At 39.0% G+C, this 10,777-nt stretch overlaps 1 protein-coding gene across 1 annotated transcript in view; it reads right to left on the bottom strand.

Annotated features, from left to right (window-relative positions):
* Window positions 1–620: 620 nt before the first annotated feature.
* SOX30 (SRY-box transcription factor 30) overlaps window positions 621–10,777 on the bottom strand; it is a 25,547-nt gene continuing 15,390 nt past the window's right edge. The window contains 1 exon segment of the mRNA XM_017856728.1: window positions 621–1,045. Coding sequence (XP_017712217.1) covers window positions 664–1,045 — 382 coding nt within the window. The 3' untranslated portion in view covers window positions 621–663.

Genomic DNA, 10,777 nt, shown 5'->3' with positions numbered 1-10,777 from the left:
AAGAACAATTTTATCTATGTTTATTTAATTACAACAAAGAACAATGTATGCCAAATGGAAAAAAATACTTTAAAATGATAAAATATTTAGAAACAGAAATGACTAAATTTAGCTGAAGGAATCACCCAGCTGCCATTAAAACACATTTGGAAATTATAATCTGTTATTAGTGTAAGTTAAATTTAGCAACCGAGTCCAAGTTCACTAAGAGTTGTCAAAATACTTTCAAAATGTTACATCAAAAATTGACAGCATCCATAAGTATTACATAAACAGCAAACAAAAAATCATTTAAAAAAATATATCCTGAGATAAAATAAAAATCACACTATGCTAGATTTATACCCCTTTTCCCCTCACATACAATTGTGAAGCTTCAGTATTTTGCATGTTCCAGGATAAAGTAATAATATATATTGATGCAAATTTCAGCCATTAAAAATAAACTACTTAATAACCTAAATATTCCTACAATGAAACATCCAGACTCTAGTTTCACTAATGAAAAGTTTATGAAGACATAAATTGTATTTGGTTTTAACTCCTCAAATCATGACTGAAAAAACTTTCAACAAAGAATTCTAGGCTTTTTTTTTTCTCATACCAACTGACCCAGAATGTATTTTAAGAAATGTTTATTTTCTGTGCACATTTGTTTTAAAATTATAAATCCCTAAGCACTTTTTCTTCTTCCTCCTCATCACTGTCAGTGACATTGACTTGCTGGATGCTGGAAGGAGTTGATGTCGGGGCTGTGAAGACATTCTCCAAGACTCCAATGTCCAGTTGAGGCACAGGGTTTAAGTATTCTTCCCCACTGTGGCTATGATTGTTATAGAAAGAAGTTCCATTCATGTTCTCACAACTCCGAGAATTTTCGCTGTGTGTGCGTTCACTTGAGTAGTCTCTAAAAGAATAGTCTCTATTTAAAGCTGAAAATATATCCTCATGTTTTTGGTACCTGTCTTCATAATAACCAAGGCATTCTGGCACTGAACCCGGAAAATTTCCATAGCCAAAGGGAGGCCGACTGTAAGGGCATGTACTGCAGCAGAAAAACACAAACAAGGAATTAGATCTTGCCCACATACTGCCTTGCATACAGACTAACAGAGCAAGTTAATGCATCCTCTTCGGGGCTTGGAAAGTTCCTTTCTGTAACCACTTCATGTATTCCTCTGCGCTTTTCCCACTGCCCAGTCCCCATGCACAAAAAACCAGCACTGTTATCTATCATTAGCCTCAGGCTTCTTACCTTTTGATAACCATGATAACAAAATTGCTTATTCTGTTCTTTCTCTCATGACCCCTTATACCACATAAGGTTTTGGAAATGCAGATGTGTGTTGAGCTATGCTAAGAATTGACACTTAGTGGCTGGGCGTGGAGGCTCACGCCTGTAATCCCAACACTTTGGGAGGCCGAGGTGGGCGGAACATGAGGTCAAGAGATTGAGACCATCCTGACCAACATAGTGAAACCCCATCTCTACTAAAAACACAAAAAATTAGCTGGGCGTGGTGGTGCGTGCCTATAGTCACAGCTACTCAGGAGGCTGAGGCAGGAGGATCGCTTGAACCCAGGAGGCAGAGGTTGCAGTGAGCTGAGATTGCGCCACTGCACTCCAGCCTGGTGACAGGGAGACTCCGTCTCAAAACAAAACAAAACAAAACAAACAGAATTGACACTTAGTAAACAATGCAATGGTGCAATAGTTGTTTTTCCTGGTATTTGAAAGGAAGCTCATGGTAGGGGGTGGGGAGGGAATGTATTACTAGATTGAAATCAAGAGATCCGGAATATTGAGGCACTGAAACAGAAGACAACTTAAATTTTTTCACTGACATTCAATAATAAAGTAAATTTAAAACACTGTTACTACTAGAAAGATTTAAAACTGATAGTAAACTATGGTCTTAAAGGTCTTTTCCAAAACATTTTTTGGAGAGCAGGAATGTGAAGAATCAAAAAGACATTTTGCAGTTTTACAAATTACGGTTTTTTGGCCGGGTGCAGTGCCTCACGCCTGTAATCCCAGCACTCTGGGAGGCCGAGGCGGGCGGATCACAGGGTCAGGAGATCGAGACCATCCTGGCTAACATGGTGAAACCCCATCTCTACTAAAAATATAAAAAATTAGCCGGGCATGGTGGCGGGCGCCTGTAGTCCCAGCTACTCGGGAGGCTGAGGCAGGAGAATGGTGTGAACCCGGGAGGCAGAGGTTGCAGTGAGCGGAGATTGTGCCACTGCACTCCAGCCTGGGCGACAGAGCAAGACTTCGTCTAAAAAAAGGCAAATCCAAAATTTCTGCCATTTGCTGGGCACAGCAGTGCATGCCTGTAGTCCCAGCTACTCAGGAGGCTGAGGCGGAGGATCACTTCAGCTCAGGAGTTTGAAGCCAGCCTGGGTAATATAGTGAGACTTCATCTAAAAAAAATAATTTTTTAAAAAGATTACACCTCAAAAATTCTGCTACTCAGACCCATTTGTCAATTTTTTTAAAGTATTATTCTCTTTCAAAGGCATAGAATAGGAATTATAGGAAGAGGTAGAGTCCAACCATCTAGTGACAGATAACATAAACATAATGACCATACTCATCAGCAAAACCCATGGCAAGTTAAGTGTTTCGTTTCTTGCCTTCACACACACACACACACCCCAACTTTGTTTCCGTACTTTTAAAAACCTAAGTATGACAGACTAGACTTTATCTCAAATTCTGAAACTATGCCCTACCCCCAAATCTTCAAGTACTAGGTACCTTGCTCATGTTAATTATAACAAATGAGGTAAAGTTTCTAAAATTTTTCAGGTTTCCATGCCTACTGCCACGCTTAGTTCAGGCATTTTAAATTTAATACACATGTCCTGAATATACTGTGCTTCTTTTTTATTTATTTATTTTTTTTTTGAGACAGAGTCTCGCTCTGTCACCCAGGCTAGAGTACAGTGGCATGAAGTTGGCTCACTGCAATCTCCGCCTCCCAGGTTCAAGCAATTCTCCTGTCCCAGTCTCCCAAGTAGCTGGGATTACAGGTGCCCACCACCATGCCTGGCTAATTTTTGTATTTTAGTAGAGATGGGGTTTCACGATGTTGGCCAGTCTGGTCTCGAACTCCTGACCTCAGGTGATCCATCTGCCTCGGCCTCCCAAAGTGTTGGGATTATGGGCGTGAGCCACCACACACGGCCAAATACACTGTGCTTCTGGCTAGCACAACTTTGCTCATATAGCAGGTCTCTCCATCCATTGAATTCCACAGATAATTCAAGGATGAAAAGAGGCTGACTAATGGGTACAAACATACAATTAGAAGATATAAGTTCTAATGCCCAGTAGCACTGTAGGGTGACTGTAGTTAGCAATAATGTCTTGTGTATTTCAAAGTAGCTATAAGAGAGGACTAAAAATGTTCCCAATATAAAGAAATGATAAATAATGAAGGTGACAGATAACCCAAATACCCTGACTTGATCATTACACATTTTAAACATATTTATGACATGTACCCCATAAATATGTAAAATGTTATGTATCAATAAAACAAAAATCTCTCCCTTCCACAAAGCCTTCACTTCAGCTAGAAATAATTCACCCAATAACTATCTTTTTCAGGACTCAGTGTAGGCAAGATGCTATGGTAAGGTTTGGTAGATAATTTTTAAAAAAACATAAAATCTAGGCATATATTAGACATGTGCTAAAATTTATAATGCCAGCATTATAGTGACTATTTTGGTTTGGTAAAGACGAGTTAGTGTTATGTTCAGAGAACAAAAAGATCAATTAAGACAAAGGCAATCCTAGAAGGTTACATGAGTAAAAGTAAAAAACTATAAAAGTATCATGGTGTAGGGAGAAAAACATTACTTAGAAGAGTCCAAATAATAATACTATCCAATAGGTAAGCATTTACTATTTTTTAGGCATTGGCCAAGGAGTGTATATGTTATTTCAATATAACACTGAACGACACTCAGAATGACCCTAAGGGATAGATACTATAAATATCTCCACTGTACAGATGAGGAAATGGAGCTTTAAAAAGGTTAAATAACTTGCTCAAAATGATAGAATTAGTTAAGTAGTAGACAGAATCAGCCAATTTGACTCCAGAACTTGTTCTCCTAACTACCATGCCATCCTACCCAGGCTCTAGTTCTAGCTATGCCACATAAGAACCTGGTAAACTTAAGTAAATCTTACTTTATCTGATCCTTGTATCCTTCTTATATAAAAGAGGGATAGCAATGCCTGTTCTGTCAACCTAAAAGGTCTGTCATAAGGAACAGGAGAATATAAGTAATGGAAACTAGAAACACTATTTCAATGTATGACTGGTAAGTCTTAAAAGAAGTTATTGCAATCTTTAGCTTGAGGATTTGTATTTGGTTCTTTTTTTTATTTCTATCTCCGTATTGATATGATATATTTGGTAAGACATTGTTCTCCCGGTTTCCTTTACTTCTTTGTCCGTGGTTTCCTTTAGTTCCTTGAGCATATTTAAAACAGCTGATTTCAACTGTCTAGTAAATCCAATGTCTCACCTTCCTTGGGGATAGTTACTACTACTATCTTTTACTTGTGAATGCCCTACTTTCTTGTTTCTTTGTATATCTTGTAACTTTTTGTTGAAAACTGGATGTTTTGAATATTATAATGTGATGCCACTAGAAATCAAATTATTTCCCTTATCCAAGGTTTGTTGTTGTTTGTTTGGGGTTGTAGTTGTTTATTTGGTTTTCTAGAGTATTTTTGTAAAGACTGTATTCTTTGTTATGTATGGTCATTGAAATCTCTGTTCAATTAGCTTAGCGGTCACAAATTTGATAGAGATTTCCTTAAAAAACTAGAAACAAAAACAAAACAAAAAATATTATCCTGGTCTTTGAAGATTGGCTTTGAGTTGGGGCACTCCTTACATACTTAGCCAGGCTGTTTTCAATTCTGCCTTAGTCTTTACTTCCTGCTTACACAGAGCCTACAGATCAGTCAGAGTTAAAAGCTCGGGGTCTTTTCTGAACATGGGTCTAGTTCTGGATATGTGTGTGGCCTTCTGGACTTCATATATATATATATATAATATTATCATTACTTATATATATATTTTATATATATAATTTAAGAGATGGGATTTTGCTCTGTCACCCATGCCGAAATGCAGTGGCATGATCATAGCTCACTGCAGTCTCAAATTCCTGGGCTCAAGCAATCTTCCTGCCTCAGCCTGACAAGTAGCTGAGACTACAGGTACACCACCACACCCAGTAACTTCCAGAGACTTGAATGGTTGGTTTTTAAAAATAGTTTTCACCAGTTATGCTTGTTTGCTAGAGACTAGGTCCATGGAGCTCCCTGTGCTGTCATCTCAAAAATGAACTGTATTCTCGCTTACCTTTTTAATCATCTGATTCTATTTCTATTCTTAAGCTTTGCTCTTGGATGCAGTTAAATAACTTAGAAACAAGTTGGTCCTTTTAGGTCTTGCTTTTAAGAGTTTTGAGCTAAGCATGGTGGCTCATGCCTGTAATCCCAGCACCTCGGAAGGCCGAGGTGGGTGGATCACCTGAGGTCAGAAGTTTGAGACCAGCATGGTCAACATGGTGAAACCCCGTCTCTACTAAAAATACAAAAATTAGCTGGGCGTGGTGGTGCGGCCTGTAGTCCCAGGTATTCCGGAGGCTGAGGCAAGAGAATTGCTTGCTCGAACCTGGGAGGCTGAGGTTGCAGTGAGCCAAGATTGTGCCACCGCACTCCATCCTGGGTGACTGAGTGAGAATCCGTCTCAAAAAAAAAAAAAAAAAATTAGAGCACAATGGCTCATGCCTGTAATTCCAGCACTTTGGGAGGCCAGGAGCTTGAAACCAGCCTGGGCAACAAAGTGAGGCCCTGTCTCTACAAAAAAAATGAAAATATTAGCTGGACATGGTGGTACACACTTGTAGTCCCAGTTATTCAGGAGGCTTAGGAAGAAGGATCACTTAGGCCCAGGAGTTCAGGGCTGCAATGAGCTATGATCATGCCACTGCACTGCAGCCTGGGTGACATAGTAAGACCCACCCCGTAAAAAAAAAAAAAAAAAAAAAAAAATTTTTAGTTGTGACCATAGCAACATTTAGGCTAAGGCTATCTGAAGCAAGACCCTTCTGAGTACCAAATGTTCTGTGCCCCATAAAAGTTTTCCAGTCTAGTTGGTGGGACTATTCCCAGCACTGTGTTAGTGCATGATTGTCAGATACTGTTTTCTCTAATCCTTTCAGGTGGTTCTTTCGCCGCCTTGGGTTGTTTCTTCACAAGCATTCACCAATTAGTACTTCACTGAATATTCAAGAGGGACCCTACACAGTCATTTGGAGTTCCCTCTGTGTGTAGCTCTTTTCTCTGGTACTCTATTCTGAAAAGTCTAGCTAATTAGGTCTCACTGGACTTGCAGTAGAGACGGGTGAAACCCCATCTCTACTAAAAATATAAAATTAGCTGGACGTGGTGGTGGGCACCTGTAATCCCAGCTACTTGGGAGGCTGAGGCAGGAGAATCACTTGAACCCAGGAGGCAGTGCAGTGAGCCGAGATTATGGCATTACACTCCAGCCTGGGCAAAAAGAGCAAAACTCCATCTCAAAAGAAAAAGAAATGTGTGCATCCAGTGGATAGGATGATTTTAGACTCTGAACCAATGTGTGAAACACCTTGGGAATTTTATTTCTAATGAAAGTCACATAGAGCCCTGGGTAAAAACAAGATTCTTCTGTGCTTTACCTGGATCAATGACAAAAACTTTCTATTCCTTTTTTCAAGGTTAAAAAGTCCTTCCAGCCCGGTGTGGTGGCTCATGCCTGTACTCCCAACACTCTAGGAGGCCAAGGTGGGCAGATAACTTATGGCCAGGAGTTCAAGACCAGCCTGACTAACATGGCAAAACTCAGTCTCTACTAAAAATACAAAAATTAGCCAGACACGGTAGCATATACTTGTAATCCTAGCTACTCGGGAGGCTGAGGAACAAGAATTGCTTGAACCCTGGAGGCAGAGGCTGCAGTAAGTTGAGATCACACCACTGCACTCCAGTCTGGCAGGCAGAGCAAGACTCTGTCAAAAAAAAAAGAGAGAAAGAAAAAAATTCCTTCCAGGGTCTTGGCTTTATAGAGAGGTTTTAGTTTCAGTACCTATCACCACCTTGAACAGGGGAGCAGAGCAGGGTCAAGACCTCATCTCTATTCCCTTCCCAGACATTAAAACTCAAGTTTATGTTTTTTTCTGTTTTTGTTTTTGTTTTAGAGACAGGATCACAATTTGTTGCCAAGGCTGGCCTTGAACTCCACCTCAGCCTCCCAAGTGGCTGGGACTACAGGCGCACGACAGCACATCCAGCTTAAAACCCAAGTTTATAGCCAATGTAACTATTTCTGAATCTGAAAATCATCTCCAGGAACATTATAACTAGTTTTCAACTTGTTGATTATTTTGGCACATAGTGAGTTCCTTGCTGGTGAGTTCACGTAGGTATTAAATTATTCATATTTAAATTCAACATTTCTAGCTAGTTACAGCAGAAGGTATTCTATGTTAACGAAGTCTATCATGTTTTAGGACTGTAAATTTCCCTACTCCATAAAACTTTAGGCAAAAGTTTGTATATGTATGTAGATATGCATTATTATGGAAGGAGTCTATAACTTCCATCAAATTCTCAAATGGGTCTCTGACCCAAACAAAGGTTAAAGAGAATTGCGTTTAATCTTTTATTCATTTGCCTAAAATTTTACAATTTCGATGCTATTTTACAAAACCATGAATTCTTTAAACTTCCCCTACCATATATATGAGTGTATTTTCCATATATTTCAAGCTAGTAAATCCCCATTTGTCTTCATATCTTTTCTTTATCCCTAATTACAATAGATTTTAAACACATATTTTTTACTCAATGGCCAACAGAATGAAGATCCTATGTATTGCCCTTGAATATGAAAGCCCAATATACTGCAAGAAGAAGAAAGAGGAAGGGGTAGGGAGAAAATAACTAGTCTGAAGAATTAATGCAGTACACAGAGAGCATTTTGATAAACATAGTATGATGATGGTTAAGATCTGAAGGCAGGAATAAGATGTTAGCCCCAGAGATGGGGAGCAGCACTTCTGAGTGTCCATCTGTTTTGTAAAGTGACTCCTTGATTAAATCACCTAGCCTACTTGATTTTACTCTACATACACTCTAAAATGAACTGTTTAGTAAAAAAAAAACATATTTTGGTTTTTTGAGACATGGTCTCACTCTGGTGCCCAGGCTGGAGTGCAGTGGTGTGATCTTGATTCACTGCAACCTCTGCCTCCCGGGTTCAAGTGGTTCTCTGCCTCAACCTCCCAAGTAGCTGGGATTACAGGTGCCCCCCACCACACCTGGCTAATTTTTGTATTTTTAGGAGAGATGGGGTTTCATCATGTTCACCAGGCTGATCTAAAACACCTGAACTCAGGTCATCCGCCTGCCTCGGCCTCCCAAAGTGCTGAGATTACAGGCATGAGCCACTGCACCCACCCAGAAATATTCTTTACAGGAGATTCCATTATCAATTAGGAGAAGAGAAAAACTGACAGAGAATCAATTAATTTTGGCATTTAGAGTTTACTAAAATATACTATCTAGACAGTCATAAATAATCTATTTCTTTGGAAAAATTATCATCAGACACATGCAGGTATAAGTGAGAAAACAATTGAAAATATTATAATTCATAAGGCTAGTGTACTTTTCTAAAAAACTATGCATAGCTTAATGTTTATAATTGACATACTGCTCTGACATTCTTAAATGAAATAAAATTCCATATAATAACTACTTAGTCACTTCATTTGGTTCTTCCAATAGCATTACTATTAATTAGCAATAATAGTATTAACGAAAAAGGTAGTTTTTGTCTTCTAAGAACTTACTTTTGGGCGGGCACGGTGGCTCATGCCTGTAATCCCGGCACTTTGGGAGACTGAGGCGGGTGGATCACCTGAGGTCAGGAGTTCGAGACCAGCCTGACCAATATGGTAACACCCCATTTCTACTAAAAATACAAAAATTAGCTGTGCATGATAACAGGCACCTGTAGTCCCAGCTACTCGGTAGGCTCAAATAAGAGAATTGCTTGAACCCAGAAGGCAGAGGTTGCAGTGAGCCAAGCTCACGCCACTGCACTCCAGCCTGGGCGACAGAGCAAGACTCTATCTCAAAAACAAATAAACCAACAAGCAAACAAAAACAAAGAACTTACTTTCAAGAGCTTCCTTTTAAAATGTTCCTTAAAGTGTCAGATAATTTATACATTAACAGCCAAATCTTACAAGCCTTGTCGTGAATGAGTAAGATAGACTTCTAGGATTTAATCTATGTAATATGTAAGGAAACATTACCTGCCCCAACGTCCACCTGACTATGTGAGTTTTTTACTCAAAAGCATATTTTTTTCCATATGATTCTCTGCTAGCAACTAACAGCTGTCAATCAAGAGGAACCATCATAAAAGAAGTCTTACCGATATAGTAAAAAAGACAAATATGAAATTCAAAATCAATCAAACCTGAATTTGACTATTGGCTCTGCCACTGTATAATCTTGATGAGGCTATTTATTAATCCATTTACTAATCCCATTAACTGAAAAAGTAGAGGAATATTATACCCAAGTCACAGGATTGTTATAAAAACAACATGTAAAATTCTTAGCTCTTCAAAACACTAAAACGAAGAAAAATACAACAAAGAAAAAACTAGTAACAGCTAGAGTGAGATTGTGGTACAAAGCCCATTGTAATTGACCCTTATTCGCCTATCCTGTGAGAAAATAGGGTCCAAGCATTTCCCATATTACAAAATTAATTATGTAACAAATATAATTTCCACAATTTTTGTTATAGGCCTCAAGGCTCTAACTAAGGCCAAGTGTTCCCAAATTTATTCATTTATTAAATTCAATCTACATCCTTCATATTATTCTTATATCTAGGAAAAATTTTGTAAAATTCTCCAAAATTCCTGTAAAATCCTAGATCCTAGAAGATAGCAATGAAAACAGATTATCAACCCCCCGGCCTTAAATTAAAAGTCTCTTGAAGTTTGATCCCTTGAACTAAAATACTTAAGGCCGCAAAAGATAAAAAGATTCTACATAAAACAAAACAAACCCTAGATAACAAAATTCTCACTTTTTCCTGATCTAATCCTCTGGTTCCACTTTCTTCCAGTCCTGAGCTAAGGACCCGAAAGCAGGCAATCCCATTATAAATTGAAACAACATAATATATACCTCATAAGTTGTTTCTATTGAGGTGTAGGTATACCCTAGTGGGAAGTAGATTTACTTGTTAAGTAAGGAAGGAAACAAAAAAAGATTGGTGTTAGACACTTTAATACTCCCGTCTCAAAAGAAACCATCTCTGTCTACACATTTAACAGTAATTGAAAAGTAAAGGCTAGGCCGGGCATGGTGGTTCCCGCCTGTAATCCCAGCACTTTGGGAGGCTGAGGTGGGCGGATTATCTGAGGTCGGGAGTTCGAGATCACCCTGACCAACATTGAGAAACCCTGTCTTTATTAAAAATACAAAAAAACAAAAAAAATTAGCCAGGTGTGGTGACGCATGCCTGTAATCCCAACTACTTAGGAGGCTGAGGCAGGCAAATTGCTTGAACCCGGGAGGCGGAGGTTGTGGTGAGCCGAGATCGCGCCATCGCACTCCAGCCTGGGCAACAAGAGCAAAACTCCGTCTCAAAAAAACAAAAACACA

This window comes from Rhinopithecus bieti, unplaced genomic scaffold (genome assembly GCF_001698545.2).
Source record: "Rhinopithecus bieti isolate Rb0 unplaced genomic scaffold, ASM169854v2 scaffold_2915, whole genome shotgun sequence".
Classification (NCBI taxonomy): Eukaryota; Metazoa; Chordata; class Mammalia; order Primates; family Cercopithecidae; genus Rhinopithecus; species Rhinopithecus bieti.
The sequence above is the reverse complement of the archived record's forward strand: the minus strand, read 5'-3'. Positions and strand labels throughout refer to the sequence as shown.